This window comes from Hippopotamus amphibius, chromosome 15 (genome assembly GCF_030028045.1).
Source record: "Hippopotamus amphibius kiboko isolate mHipAmp2 chromosome 15, mHipAmp2.hap2, whole genome shotgun sequence".
Taxonomy (NCBI): domain Eukaryota; kingdom Metazoa; phylum Chordata; class Mammalia; order Artiodactyla; family Hippopotamidae; genus Hippopotamus; species Hippopotamus amphibius.
Window position 1 is genome coordinate 35,825,159 of NC_080200.1, and position 15,733 is coordinate 35,840,891.

The 15,733-nt window shown below is 38.5% G+C and overlaps 1 protein-coding gene and 1 pseudogene across 4 annotated transcripts in view; both read right to left on the bottom strand.

Moving 5' to 3' along the window:
* The window catches only part of GHR (growth hormone receptor), a 324,223-nt gene that overhangs the window by 42,523 nt on the left and 265,967 nt on the right, over nucleotides 1-15,733 (bottom strand). For all 4 annotated transcript variants that reach the window (XM_057708793.1, XM_057708792.1, XM_057708791.1 and 1 more), the window contains one exon: nucleotides 11,894-11,963. In XM_057708793.1, coding sequence (XP_057564776.1) covers nucleotides 11,894-11,963 — 70 coding nt within the window. The remainder of the gene's footprint in view (nucleotides 1-11,893; nucleotides 11,964-15,733) is intronic.
* LOC130837160 (eukaryotic translation initiation factor 1-like) lies at nucleotides 369-9,012 on the bottom strand (annotated as a pseudogene).

A 15,733-nucleotide genomic window follows, 5' to 3' on the forward strand; every position in this document is an offset into this window, starting at 1 on the left:
GGTGACATTCTCTTAGGGCAAGGAACTCTGTAGAGGGATTGCTGAGGAGCTTCTGGCCAGACATAGCTTGTCTGTGATCTTGGGGCTCTGGACTTGGCTGAAACATCACTATTATTGCTTTGTTTCAGGCTGGACACTGCCAGGTGCCTACTGCTTGACCTCTGTTTAAATGAGGGACTTCAAGAGTAGACAGCATGGCTCTTTTCAGTTTATTGCATGAAGGAGTTACACTAGTCCAAGTTAAAAGCAGACCCTAAACAGTTACATTTTACAAGCTGTGAGGTTTTTAAACTTGTGACAAGGGACAGAAGGGAAATTCTACTCATTGCAAGGAAACCCTCACTTATGCTTCAGTGAGCCAAAAGCACTTAAAACCCATGAACCTTCAGCTGGTTGTCCTTAGCCAGTCCAGTCTCTACGAGGAACTGGCATGTTCTTGCGCTGGTCACCCTGTAGCTGAATTACTTCTCCATATTCTGGATGCTCAATTACAGTACCATTGCAGGCAAATTTCTTCTTTAACACCTTCACTAGTTTCTTTTTATTGTAATCATCAGCGATCCCTTGGACAGTAGTAAGGGTCTTCCTGCCATTTCTCTGTTGAATTCTTATATGGATATAATCCTCAGTGCCAGCAGGAAGCAGATCATCACCCTTACTTGCAACAGCAAAGGGGTCGAAAGAGTGGAGGTTCTAGACAGTGGACGTACGATAAGATTCCTTTTCCTAGGTGGAAACGGCCTGCAGAAGGCGGCAGCTGGAGGTGGGGGGGGAGACGGAGTGTCAGGAAGTGAGGGGGCTCGAGGGGGAGGCTGCTGAGTCCTCCGCCGCGGCTCAGTGACTGGAGCCCATTGTAATTTTTATATATATATTATTTTTTATTTTTTAATACACCTTTCTTGGAGTATAATTGCTTTACAATGTTGTGCTAGTTTCTGCTGTATAACAAAGTGACTCAGCTATATGCATACATATATCTCCATATCTCCTCCCTCTTGAGCTTCTCTCCACCCTCCCTATCCCACCCCTGTAGGTTGTCACAAAGGACAAAGCTTATCTCCCTGTGTATGCAGCAGCTTCCCACTAGCTATTTTAGCTTTGGTAGTGTATATATGTCAATGCTACTCTCTCACTATATCCCAGTTTCCCCTTCCCACCTCGTGTCCTCTTGTGTTTCTCTATATCTGCATCTTTATTCCTCCTTTGCCACTTTGTTCACGAGTACCACTTTTCTAAACTCCATATATATGTGTTGGCATATGGTATTTGTTTTTGTCTTTCTGACTTAATTCACTCTGTATGATAGTCTCTAGGTCCATCCACCTCATTACAAATAACTCAATTTCCTTCTTTTTATGGCTAAGAAATATTCCATTGTATATATGTACCACATCTTCTTTATCCACTCATGTATTGATGGACATTTAGGTTGTTTCCATGTCCTGGCTATTGAAAATAGTGCTGCAATGAACACTGTGGTACATGTGTCTTTTTGAATTATGGTTTTCTCAGGGTATATGCCCAGTAGTGGGATTGCTGGGTCATATGGTAGCTCTATTTTTAGTTTTTAAAGGAATCTCTATACTGTTTTCCATAGTGGCTATATCAATTGACATTTCCACCAATAGGGCAGGAGGGTTCCCTTTTCTCCACAGCCTCTCCAGCATTTACTGTTCCTAGATTTTTTGATGATGGCCATTCTGACCAGTGTGAGTGTACGTCATTGTGGTTTTGATTTGCATTTCTCTAATGATTAGTGATGTTGAGCATCTTTTCATGTGACTCTTGGCCATCTGTATGTCTTCTCTGGAGAAATGTCTATTTAGGTCTTCTGCCCATTTTTGGATTGGGTTGTTTGGGTTTTTTTTTTTGACATTGGTCTGCATGAGCTGCTTGTATATTCTGGAGATTAATCCTTTGTCAGTTGCTTCATTTGCAAATATTTTCTCCCATTCTGAGGGTTGTCTTCTTGTCTTGTTTATGGTTTCCTTTGCCGTGTAAAAAAATTTAAGTTTCATTAGGTCCCATTTGTTTATTTTTGTTTTTATTTCCATTGCTCTAGGAAGTGGGTCAATAAGGATCTTGCTGTCATTTATGTCATCGAATGTTCTGCCTATGTTTTCCTCTGGGAGTTTTATAGTGTCTGGTCTCACATTTAGGTCTTCAATCCATTTTGAGTTTATTTTTATGTATGGTGTTAGGGAGTGTTCTAATTTAATTCTTTTACATGTAGCTGTCCAGTTTTCCCAGCACCACTTACTGAAGAGGCTGTCTTTTCTCCATTGTATATTCTTGCTTCCTTTGTCAAAGATAAGATGACTATATGTGCGTGGGTTTATTTCTGAGCTTTCTATCCTGTTCCATTGATCTACATTTCTGTTTTTGTGCCAGAACCATACTGTCTTTATTACTGTAGCTTTGTAGTATAGCCTGAAGTCAGGGAGCCTGATTCCTCCAGCTCTGTTTTTCTTTCTCAAGATTGTTTTAGCTATTCAGGGTCTTTTATGTCTCCATATATATTGTATAATTTTTTGTTCTAGTTCTGTGAAAAATGGCATTGGTAATTTGATAGGGATTGCATTGAATTTGTAAATTGCTTTGGGTAGTATAGTCATTTTCACAATGTTGATTCTTCCAATCCAAAAACATGGTATGTCTCTCCATCTGTTTGTATCATCTTTGATTTCTTTCATCAGTGTCTTATAGTTTTCTGCATACAGTTCTTTTGCCTCCTTAGATTTATCCCTAAGTATTTTATTCTTTCTGTTGCAATGGTAAACGGGAATGTTTCCTTAATTTCTCTTTCTGATTTTTCATTGTAGTATATAGGAATGCAAGAGATTGTGCATTAATTTTGTATCCTGCTACTTTACCAAATTCTTTGATTAGCTCTAGTAATTTTCTGGTGGCATCTTTAGGATTTTCTATGTATAATATCATGTCATCTGTGAACAGTGACAGTTTTACTTCTTCTTGTCCAATTTGGATTCCTTTTATTTCTTTTTCTTCTCTGATTGCTATGGATAGGACTTTCAAAATTATGTTGAATAATAGTGGTGAGAGTGGGCACCCTTGTCTTGTTCCTGATCTTAGAGGAAATACTTTCAGTTTTTCACCATCAAGAATGATATTGGCTGTGGGGTTGTCATATATGGCCTTTATTAGGTTGAGGTAGGTTTCCTCTATGAACATTTTCTGGAGAGTTTTTATCATAAATGGGTGTTGAATTTTGTCAAAAGTTTTTTATGCATCTATTGAGATGATCATGTGGATTTTATCCTTCAATTTGTTAATATGATGTATCACACTGATTTTGTATATACTGAAGAATCCTTGCATTTCTGGGATAAACCCCACTTGATCATGGTATACTATCCTTTTAATGTGCAGTTGGATTCTGTTTGCTAGTATTGTGTTGAGTATTTTTGCATCTATATTCATCAGTGATATGGGCCTGTAATTTTCTTTTTTTGTGACATCTTTGTCTGGTTTTGGTATCAGGGTGATGGTGGCCTCATAGAATGAGTTTGAGAGTGTTCCCCCTCTGCTATATTTTGGAAGAGTTTTAGGAGGATAGGTGTTAGCTCTTCTTTAAATGCTTGATAGAATTTGCCTGTGAAGCCACCTGGTCCTGGACTTTTGTTTGTTGGAAAAATTTTAATTACAGTTTCAATTTCAGTGGTCATGATTGGTCTGTTCATATTTTCTATTTCTTCTTGGTTCAGTCTTGGAAGGTTGTACTTTTCTAAGAATTTGTCCATTTCTTCCAGGTTGTCCATTTTATTGGCATGTAGTTGTTTGTAGTAGTCTTTCATGATCCTTTGTATTTCTGCATTGTCAGTTGTTACTTCTCATTTTTCATTCTAATTTTTTTGAGAATTTGAGTATTTTCCCTTTTTTCCTTAATGAGTCTTGCTAATGGTTTATCAATTTTATTTATCTTCTCAAAGAACCAGGTTTTAGTTTTACTGATCTTTGCTATTCTTTCTTTCATTTTTTTTTCATTTATTTCTGATCTGATCTTTATGATTTCTTTCCTTCTGCTAGCTTTGGGGTTTTTTGGTTTTTCTTTCTCTAATTGCTTTTGGTGTAAGGTTAGGTTGTTTATTTGAGATTTTTCTTGTTTCTTGAGGTAGGATTGTATCACTACAAACTTCCCTCTTAGAACTGCTTTTGCAGTATCCCATAGGTTTTGGATTGTCATATTTTCATTGTCATTTGTATCTAGCTATTTCTGACTTCCTTTTTGATTTCTTCAGTGATCTCTTGGTTATTTAGTAGCATGTTGTTTAGCCTCCATGTGTTTGTATTTTTTACAGTTTTTTTTTTCCTGTAATTGATATCTAGTCTCATAACGTTGTGGTTGGAAAAGATGCTTGATATGATTTCAATTTTCTTAGATTTACTGAGGCTTGTTTTGTGAAGCAAGATGTGATAAATCCTGGAGAACTTCCATGTGCACTTGAGAAGAAGATGTATTCTATTGTTTTTGGAAGGAATGTCCTGTAAGTATTAATTAAGTCCATCTGGTCTAAGGTGTCATTTAAAGCTTGTGCTTCTTATTTTCTGTTTGGATGATCTGTCCATTGGTGTAAGTGGGGTGTTAAAGTCTCCTATTATTATTGTATTACTGTTGATTTCCCCTTTTATGGCTGTTAGCATTTGCCTTATGTATTGAGGTGCTCCTATATTGGGTGTATAAATATTTACAATTGTTATATTTTCTTTTTGGATTGATCCTTTGATCATAGTGTTCTTCCTTGTCTCTTGTAATGGTCTTTATTTTAAAGTCTATTTTGTCTGATATGAATATTGCTACACCAGCTTTCTTTTGATTTCCATTTGCATGGAATATCTTTTTCTATCTCCTCACTTTCAGTCTGTATGTGTTCCTAGGTCTGAAGTGGGTCTCCTGTAGACAGCATATATAAGGGTCTTGCTTTTTTATCCATTCAGCCAGTCTGTGTCTTTTGGTTGGAGCTTTTAATCCATTCACATTTAAGGTAATTATTGATTTGTATGTTCCAATTACCATTTTCTTAATTGTTTTGTGTTTGTTTTTGTAGGTCCTTTTCTTGTGTTTCCCACTTAGAGAAGTTCCTTTAGCATTTGTTGTAGAGCTGGTTTGGTGGTGTTGAATTCTCTTCGCTATTGCTTGTCTGTAAAGTTTTTGATTTCTCCACTGAATCTGAATGATATCCTTGCTGGGTAGAGTAATCTTTGTTGTAGGTTTTTTCACATTCATTATTTTACATATATCCTGTCACTCCTTTCTGGCCTGCAGAATTTCTCCTGAAAAATCAGCTGTTAATCTAATGTGGATTTCCTTGTATGTTATTTGTGGCTTTTCCCTTGCTGCTTTTAATATTTTTTATTTGTATTTAATTTTTGATAGTTTGATTAATATGTGTCTCAGCATGTTTCTCCTTGAGTTTATCCTGTATGGGACTCTCCGTGCTTCCTGGACTTGATTTACAATGTCCTTTTCCATGTTAGGGAAGTTTTCAATTATAATATCTTCAAATATTTTCTCAGACACTTTCTTTTTCTTCTTCTTCTTCTTCTGAGACTCCTATAATTTGAGTGTATGTGCATTTAATATTGTCTCAGAGGTCTCTGAGACTGTCCTCTATTCTTTTCATTCTTTTTTCTTTATTCTGCTCCATGGCAGTTATTTACATCATTCTATCTTCTGGCTCACTTATCTGTTCTTCTTCCTCAGTTAGTTTGCTATTGATTCCTTCTAGAGTATTTTTAATTTCAGTTATAGTGTTGTTCATCATTGTTTGTTTGATCTTTAGTTGTTCTAAACGTTTCTAGTATTTTCTCCATCCTATTTCTGAGATTTTGGATCATCTTTACTATCATTATTCTGAATTCTTTTTCAGGTAGACTGCCTATCTTTTCTTCATTTATTTGGTCTTGTGGATTTTTACCTTGCTCCTTAATCTGCTGCATATTTCTCTGTCTTATCATTTTGTTTAACTTACTGTGTTTGGGGTCTCCTGTCTGCAGGCTGCAGGATCGTAGTTCCTCTTATTTCTGTTGTCTGTTCCCTGTCAGGGAGGTTGCTCCAGTGGCTTGTGTAGGCTTCCTGGTGGGGGCGACTGGTGCCTGTGTCCTGGTGGATGGGGCTGGATCTTGTTCCTTTGATGGGCAGGGCTGCATCCAGTGGTGTGTTTTGGGGTGTCTGTGAGCTTACTATGACTTTAGGCAGCCTGTCTGCTGATGGGTGGGTTGTGTTCCTGTCTTGCTAGTTGTTTGACAGGAGACATCAGGACTGGAGCTTGCTGGCTCTTGGGCAGAGCCAGGTCTTAGTGTTTGCATGGAGACCTCTGGGAGAGTTCTCACCAATTAATATTCCATGGGGCCAGGAGTTCTCTGGTGGTCCAACGTTCTGGACTTGGCTCTCCCACTTTGGAGGATCGGGCCTATCCCCTGGCCAGAGTACCAAGACTCCGCAAGCCACCCAGTGTGGAAGAAATGGAGAAAGAGAAAAAAACAAAAACAAAAAAACCCCAAAGAGACAACCCCCCCCCCCGCAAGACAAATGGTAAAAGCAAAACTAAACAGTCAAAATCACACAAAGAAACATACACCCATTCACTCACACACACACACAAAGAAGTGAAAACAAAGCAGAAGAGAGCAACCAAACCAATAAACAAATCCCAAACCGAAAGAAATAGGGGAAAAAGTAAGTAAAATAAAAAACATATTAAAATAAAAACATAAAAAGGAAAAGAAAGAGTATATAAAAAATTAAAATTAAAATAATAGAAAAAGAACAATAGAACAAATCAAAAAGAACCAAACATACAAACAAACAAACAAAAAGGGTAATATTTTCCTGCGGCCTTAGCTGTCAGTGTCCTTGCCCCCACAGGGGGCCACATCCAATCTCTGCCTACCCAGGAAATTCTCTGATACTTCTAGGTAGGTCTCTGGACATGCTGTGGGCACTGTGGGGCCAGCTCAGACTCTGATCTGGCCTTACTCCCATGCGTACTTGCCCTCAAAGTCCACAGCTGCCTCCAAAGTTCACAGCCTCAATTGCAGGAACACTTCTTGTCTATTCAGGTATGCTCCTGTGGCTGCAAGGAGATGTTTCCCTTTTTCTTCTTTGGCTGCACAGCCACTGGGGTTCAGCTTTGGATCTGGCCCATCTCTGCATGTTGGCCATCCTCAGGCATCTGTGCCCCTCCCATGCAAGCAGGGCAAAAGCAGTGGCTGATTAGGGCTCATTTGCTCACTCAGGCCAGGGGGAGGGAGGGATAAGGCAGTCACAATTGAAGTGTGAAGAGTGTGCTTGCAGTAGCAGCATCTGGCATAATGTTGCAAGAGCCTGAGGCGTGCCGTGTATTCTCCCAGGGAAGTTGGCCCCAGATTGTGGGACCCTTGGCTGTAGCGGGCTGCACAGGCTGCCAGGAAGGTGTGGACAGTCACCTGCCTTGCACACAGGATGCCTGATGGCAGTGGTGGCAGCCCCTGGATCCCGAGATAACAGCCATGGCTCACTCTCACATTGTCCTGCTGTCTGCGAGCACATGGAGCAGGAAGCTCCTATGGCATTCTGCTGCTTGAGCACCTGAAACAAAGGTCTCCTGCCTCCCTGTCAGGCCCAGGCTTTTTACCAGACACTGTCCCAGATAGCTGTGGCTCACTAGCCCCCCTAGGCTGTCCTCACACAGCAAACCCCAGTCCTCTCCCTGGGGTCTGACCTCTGACACCCAAGGCTTGGTGCCCACCACCCCCCACCCCAGTGGGCAAGCAGACAAGCATCTCAGGCTGAGAAGTGCTGGTCAGCACCAATCCTCCATGCAGGGATCTCTCCACCCTGCCCTCCACGCATCTGTTGCTGCCCACTCTTCTGAGGCTCTGAAGCTCCCCTCTGTCTCTGCCAGTGAGGGGGCTTCCTAGTGTGTAGAACCTTTTCCCTCTTCACAGCTCCCTCCCAGAGGGGCAGATTCCATTCCCATTCGTTTGTCTCTTTTTGGTTTTTCATTTTTTCTTTTGCTCTATCCAGTTATGTGGGGATTTTCTTGCCTTTTTGAAAGTCTGAAGTCTCCTGCCAGCATTCAGTAGGTGTTCTGTAGGGGCTGTTCCATATGTAGATGTATTCTTGATGTGAGGAAGGTGATCTCCACGTCTTACTCCTCTGCAATCTTCCTCCATCTCTCTCTTTGTAATTTTTCTCAAAGTATTTTTAAATTTACTCTTTGATTTCATCATTGATCCATTGGATTTTTATTAGTATATTGTTTCCTAATCATTTTTTTTTCTTTTTCCATGGTTGATTTCTAGTTTCATGCCATTGTGGTCAGAAAAGATGCCTGAGATAAATTCTATACTCTTAAGTTTGTTGAGGCCTGTTTTGTGCCCAAGTATGTGATCAGTCCTAGAGAATGTTCCATGTACCCTTGAAAAAAATGTGTTTTCTGTTTTCTTGGATGTAATGTCCTGAAAATATCAATTAGATCTATCTGTTCTATTGTATAGTTTAGGATCTCTGTTGCTTTATTGACTTTCTGTCTAGAAGATCTGTCCACTGATGTAAGTGGAGTGTTAAAGTCTCCTACTATTAATGTATCCCTGTCAATTTCTCTCTTTATGTCTATTAGCATTTGTTTTATGTATTTGGGTGCTCCTATATTAGGTGCAATATGTTGATGAGTGTAAAATCCTCTTCTTGTATTGATCCTCTTATCTTTATATAGTGTCCTTCTTTATCTTTCTTTATGGCCTTTGTTTTTATTAAATTTATTTATTTTGGCTGTGCCAGGTCTTAGTTATGGCACACAGGAGCTTCATCATGGCATGCAGACTCTTAGTTGTGGTATGCATATGTGATCTAGTTCCCCGACCAGGGATCCAAGCTGGGCCCCCTGCATTGGGAGCATGGATCCTTACCTGCTGGAGCACTAGGGAAATCCTGGCCTTTGTTTTAAAGTCTATTTTGTCTGGTATGTGTATTGTGATCCCCACTTTGTCATTTCCGTTTGCATGAAACATCTTCTTCCACCCCCTCACTTTCAATCTATGTGTGTCCTTTGCTCTAAAGTGGGTCTCTTGTAGGCAGCATATTGTAGGCTCTTGTTTTTTATCCAGTCTGCCACTCTGTGTCTTTTGATCGGAACAGTTAGCCCATTGACATTTTTTTCCCTAGGTTTATTTATTTTTTTCTTTTTCCTTTAAGAACTTTTATTGAGATACAATTGACATACAATAAACTGCATATATTTAAAGTGTACAATTTGATATTTTTTTCTTATTAGCAATGTATATATGGCAATCCCAATCTCCCAATTCATCTCCTCCCCCCCGCCCCATTTTCCCCACTTGGTGTCCATATGTTTGTTCCATTGAAATTTAAAATGATTTTTTCTTTTTGTTTTTCCTTTTGTGGTTTTATGATTTTCTTTTGTATTGTACTTATGTTCTCTTCTTTTTGATTTTTGTGAGTCTACTGTATGTTTTTGATTTGTGGTTACCTTGTTTTTCAAGTATGTAAACCCCATCCTATATCTACTAGCCTTAGACTGGTAATCATATAGGCTCAAACACATTCTAGGAAATCATTAAAAAAATCTACATTTTCTGATTCTGCTCTCCCACATTTTATGACTGACATCCTCTTTCACATCTTCATGCTCATTTTTTTGATGTTCATTGTGATTATCATCACTTTCACAGAAAGTTTTTTGATTTTTTAAAATCTGTGTACTGGCTTATTTAGGTGATTTGTTTTCTAATTGTGATTATCTCTTTCCTATATAGTCTTACTTCTTTTCCAATTAGAGAAGACCTTTCAATATTTCCTTTAGGATAGGTTTAGTGTTGATGTATTCTTTTAGTTTTTGCTTGTCTGAGAAGTTCTTTACCTTTCCTTCTATTCTAAAGAATAATCTTGCTGGGTAGAGTATCCTAGGTTGCAGCTTTTTCCCTTTCAGGACTTTGAATATATCTTGCCACTCCCTTCTGGCTTGCAGTGTTTCTGTAGAGAAATCAGCTTATAGCCTAATGGGGGCTCCTTGTAATTAGCTCTTTCCCTGTATTTCTCTTGATGCCTTTAGAATCTTCTTTTTAACTTTTGCCATCTTTATTATAACATGTCTTGGTGTTGGTCTGTTTGGGTTTACCTTGTTGGGGATCCTCTGTGCTTCCTGTACCTGGATATGTTTCTGTCTTTAGGTGTGGGAAGTTTTCATCTTCCCAAATACATTTTCAATCCCCTTTTCTCTTTCTTCCCCTTCTGGAATCTCTATTATGCATAGATTGGCATACTTTATATTATCCCATAGATCTCCTATATTGCTTTCGTTTTTTATTTTTTTCATTTGGTTTTCTGTCTGCTGTCCTGATTGGGTGATTTCCATTTCTTTCAGGTCATTTATTCATTCTTCTGCATTATTCATTCTGCTATTCATTGCCTTTAGTTCAGTTTTCACCTTGGTAAATGAGTTTTCTAAATTTTTTTGGTTCCTCTTTCTAGTTTCTAGTTCCTTTTTATATAGTACTCTTCATTTCTGTCAATAGCCTTTCTTAATTCCTTCATTATTTTCATTATCTTCTTTTTGAAATCAGTGTGTATTAGACTGAAGAGGTTCTATTTCATTGTTCTTTCAGGGGAGTTCTCTTGGTCTTTTAACTGGGAGTGATTCCTCTGCTTCTTCATTTTACTTATATTTCTCATTCTGTGAGTTTAGGAGAAACAATGATCTACTGTGGTTCAAGAGAGGTACTCATATGTGCGAGTATATTGGGTAGTTTGTGTGGGTTTAATTTTTTGGTGCGAGGGCTGTTTTTAATATTGTCACCTCTTTCCTCAATGTGTGCTGGCCATTATCCCCTTGATGGGGGGTGTGCACATGTGGTAGCTGGTTCCCAGTCCTGGGGTTCTCTGTGGTGGTGGTGGTGGTGGCTTCTGTGTGCCCCTGGAACCTGAGATGGGGTCAGAGGTGGCTCACAACTGCTCCTGGAGTCTGCAAGGGTGGTGGCATCAGCTCATGACCATTCCTGAAGTGGGGAGGCGGAGGCGGCAGCTTGTGATAGCTCCTAGAGCTTGTGTAGGCAGTGTCCTGCCATCTGAGAGCATGTTCAGGGAAAAAGGCTGCAAGGTCCCACCCCTTCCCTTGCATACCACCCAAGCAATGGTGTCTGGCCTCTAAGGTGGCCCAGGCTTCCTCTGTGTACATCTCAGGTGCAGTCACATCAAACTCCAGCCCCTTCAGGCTGTTTCTGCACAGTCCACCAGAGTTCTCTCCCTGGTCTGATATCCAAAGCTCAAGCTTCAGCACTCAGCTCACACCAGCAGACACATATCTCTGGCTGGGGAGTGCAGGGTGGTGGCACTGTTTGTGCAAGTCTCTCCATTCTAGCTGCTACAAATCAGTTCCTCCAAGGCTCTGAAGCTTCCCCTCTCTCCGGGCTGATCTTCCTGCCAGTGAGGGGACTTCCCAGGGTGCAGGAATCTTTCCTCTTTCACAGCTCCCTCCTAGGGGTGCAGGTCCCTTCCCAATTCCTTTCTCCTTTTTTTTCTTTTGTCCTATTCAGTTACATGGAGATTTTCTTGCCCTTTCAGAGGGCTGACATTTTCTGCCAGCATTCAGTAGATATTCTGTGAGAATCGTTCCATATGTAGACGTATTTTTGATATATTTGTGGAAAGAGGCAAACTACTCTGCCATCTTGATCCAGTAGTCAAGAACTTTTAGATACATAATTCATTCTCATAATTTTAAGAGGTGTATTATTTAAAAACATTTTTTCCCCAGAAGGAATACAAAAAATAAAATGTGATGCATATAGCTTGTAGAAGTTCTCAACATAAGATACTATTCTTCAGGTATCATTTAATTAGTGTTAGGTATAACATAGATAATTTATTAATTACCTTGAGGAGATCTGGATCAATTCCTTTAATCTTTGGAACTGGAACTGGGGGTAGAATCAACATCTTAATCCTTGAAAACAAAATTTTATTTTGATGTAAGTTATATATTCTCATTTCAAAAGATAGAAATAAAATATTGACAGTACTATTACTAATATAAAGAAACAGACTCGTTGGAATAAGTGTAATCTGAGAAAGAGAAGGAAAGCATTAAGTAGTAAGTGACAAGGCAAAACTATAGAAGAAAAAAGAACAACAAAAAAAAAGATCCTCATCTGAAGTCAATTTAAGTAAAATGTGGTTTTCCTATAACTTTTTTTCTTAATGTCTTTTATTGACATTCTTGGGAGTTAGAAATTTAATTCCATCTGAAGCCGATTTCCATGTCAGTTATAAGGGAGGTAATTTTAATATACATATTATCTGTAATTTGTGGAGGGAGGGAAGGGAAGGAGAGAGAGCCAGTCTATGTGGAACCAACATTATCTGTACCCTCAGAAAAAAAGGTGGGCTGGGATAAGTTCATCCCACAAAGCTCATGTGAATTATAAAATTATCCAAGACAAAAATCTCTAACCCCTAACCCTAACCCTAACCAGGGTGCCATTGCACAGTTCATTTCAGCTGAGACAGACTAAATTTGAACTGTCTCTAATCAGTATGGATTTATATACACAATTCTATGTTGCACTTAAATTTTCTGTTCCAAATATTTAAATTACTTTTTGATCATAATTCATTTCAACGTCTATCGTGCCTGTCTTGTGCTAACTGTATCCCCAGCACTTAGAACAATTGCTGGCACAGAGAAGGTGCTCAATAAACCACTTCTTGAATAAATTTGAGTAAATCATGTATCTATTTCATTAATAGTGTAACTAGAGTTTTTGTCTTACAATCAACATTGTGGCTCTGAAATAAAGCTCAGGGAGTATCCACTGCAATCTGATTTTGGGGTATCAGCTGATATTCTACTCAGTATGAATGAACATTCTCTGAATGTGTCCACTACCTTTTTACCTAACTCAAGGAATAAGCCAAATTCCCTTTTGTAAGTTGTGTTTGAGTACATTCCACTAGGTTTACTCAGTGGGACAAGTGTTAAATTGTTACTGATGAATAGAAGTTATAGAAAAAAATACATATGTTACTAATAACTGCTACCATTTTTGAATGCCTCTGATAAACCAAACACTGTGAAATATATTTTGCACTAAAATCTGGGTTGGCAAATTACAGTCTGTGGGCCAAATCTGGTTGGCTCCCTGTTTTTGTAAGTAAAGTTTTATTAGAACATGGTCATGTTCATTTTGCATATTATCTACATAAAATAGTTTGCATATTACTATGGCTTCTTTCATGCCACATTGGCAGAGCTGAGTAGTTGCGGCAGAAACTGCACAGCCCAGAGAGCCTAAAAATTTACTGTTTGTCATTTTTAAAATGACTTTGTCAACCCTTGCACTTAACACTTCATTTAATCCTTATCACTACCAGGGAGGCAGAAGATATTATCTGAGGAAAGATTTAGAGTTTTCAGGAACATGTTCAAATCATGCACTAATACTTGGCTCAGCTGGTTCTCAAATCCAAAGCAGCTGACTCCAAAAACTTTACCTTCTGTTGTGCTGCTGGGTTAACTTGGTTCCGCATCTCTAAATGAATAGTTCACAGGTTCAAAAACATGAAAATGCAACATAACCCTAATTACAGGAAGCAAAGATTCCCAAATCTCTAATGCTTTACTTTGTATGGGTGCCTCTTTTCTTTTGAAGAAGATGGTGCATTTAGATACTTGTTGACAGTCAGCTTTCTAGGAGCTGTGGTTGACTTTAGGCCAGGGTGGCAGACCCTGTGCAGCCTGGAGGCCCAAGCCAGTCATGCAACTGAATATAGCAGGCTTGGTGCACAGTCATAGGGAGGGCTGGGAATGGTGACGGAACATATGCCCTTTGCAAATGGGACGGTTGGTCCTCTGCTTCAGTGCATGCTGCCATGGAGGAATATCAACCCAGTTTCAGTAGATCTCTGTTTTTAAAGATAATCTGGAAATCTGGATTTTTGTGTGAAAATTCCCTGTATAAACACTTTGTAGCAAAACATTTACTCCAAAATCAAAAGAACATAAAACAACAGAACATGGATCTGCAGGCTGAATGTGGCTTCCAGGTTGCCAGTTTGTCAGTTCTGTTTTATGTTGATTCAGTTCTTTCTTTCCTGATTAGTCATAGCTTGAAGGTGGAGTAGGTCTTATGGTGGCAGCAACAGAGTATAGAATAAAGATAAACTGGCATGAAACTATGTTTCTGATTTTTCTATCATTTTATTCAAATCTAAATTACACTCTATATTTTGCTAGAGTTGACTCAATGATCTGGACTATGAAAGGGAGCAGTGGCTTGGTTTGTGAACTAACAAAACCTCAAGCAAAGACAAGAAGCACTGAAGTCCTTTACAGTCCCGAGGTTCTGGGTAAACTGAAATAGCACCTCGTTCTTTGAGTTTCATTTTAATTGTTCTTTCCACACTTGCTGACAGCTATTTTCTACCATTTCCTATTTTCATTAGAACATGGAAATCTAGACAATGATAAGGATTTTTATGGGCATATGAAAAAGAAAGATTAATTCATTTTCACAAAAAACTTAATTTAGAACAGGAAATTGGCAGTGCAAATAGATTTCCAAAATCTTTTCCAATTTGGTGATTTTGACCAAGCATCATAGTTAAGAACTTCATTATTCATAGAAAACACTTTTAGACAAAGGTTAATATTATTTCCTTTGAAATTCTATTTGTTTGGAGGATTATTTTTTTCTTGCAAATATTGTTAGCTAATGTAATTAAGCAACATAACAAATTTGCTTGGCCTTCCTGGTGACTCGAAATTGACAACTAATGTTAAAAGTAAATTACTTTATGTATGTATTGGGTTTATTTACTGCAGTTACATATAAGGTAGCTCATCATCTAACTGTACAGATCAGTGAATTCAGATTAATCAACAGAATAATTTGGCTCCTTTGTTGTTGGCATTACTTAAATATAGAACTTACTTAAAATCCTAAGCAATTATTTACATATTTACTAACTTCCCCCCCAAACTGAAAACTGTGTTTATCCTGCTTTATAATACTTATGTTTCTAGGATAGTAATGTTGCTAGAAAGTTAGACAGAAAATAAAATTCTACAGAGTGAATTTTGTTTTCCCCTGAGTTTACATTATAAAATTGGAGATAGATTTAAAATAAACTCTACTAAGAATAAACCTTCCTGCACGTTTACTCGGAGACTTTCAGCATGTTTCACACTCTGGAATTCTAGAATTCTGAGAATTCTTCACGCCACGAAATTCAATTTTGATGTTTACAAATGCGATACAGCTTCAAAATACAAATTAAAAATCTTTTACAATATATTCACATAGATCCTATGTGATTTGTAGATGCCTCTTGGTTTCACCTGGAGAATTTCTTAGTTCTAGGTAGAGTAACCGACTGTCTTAGTTTGCCTGGACACAGGACTTTCAGTGCTAAAACTAGGGAAGTCCCAGGCAAACAGTGTTAGCTACCCTAATTCTAGGAGAAGGAGCAAGATTAACCCATGGGACTTAAAGAATATTCTAAATGTAAGAAAACTGGCAACAGGTACTAGTAACTTTTTCTATGTTTTGTATTAAAAATTCCTGTAGTCGGTACTGAGTTTCTTTCAAGAATGAAAATAGAATAATTAGTCCTTACAGCTTAAGGGAAATTTAAAGGTCATATAATCCAACACCCTCATACTACCCATGAGAACATGGAGGCCTAGAGAGATTAAGGGACTCAAACGGGATCACA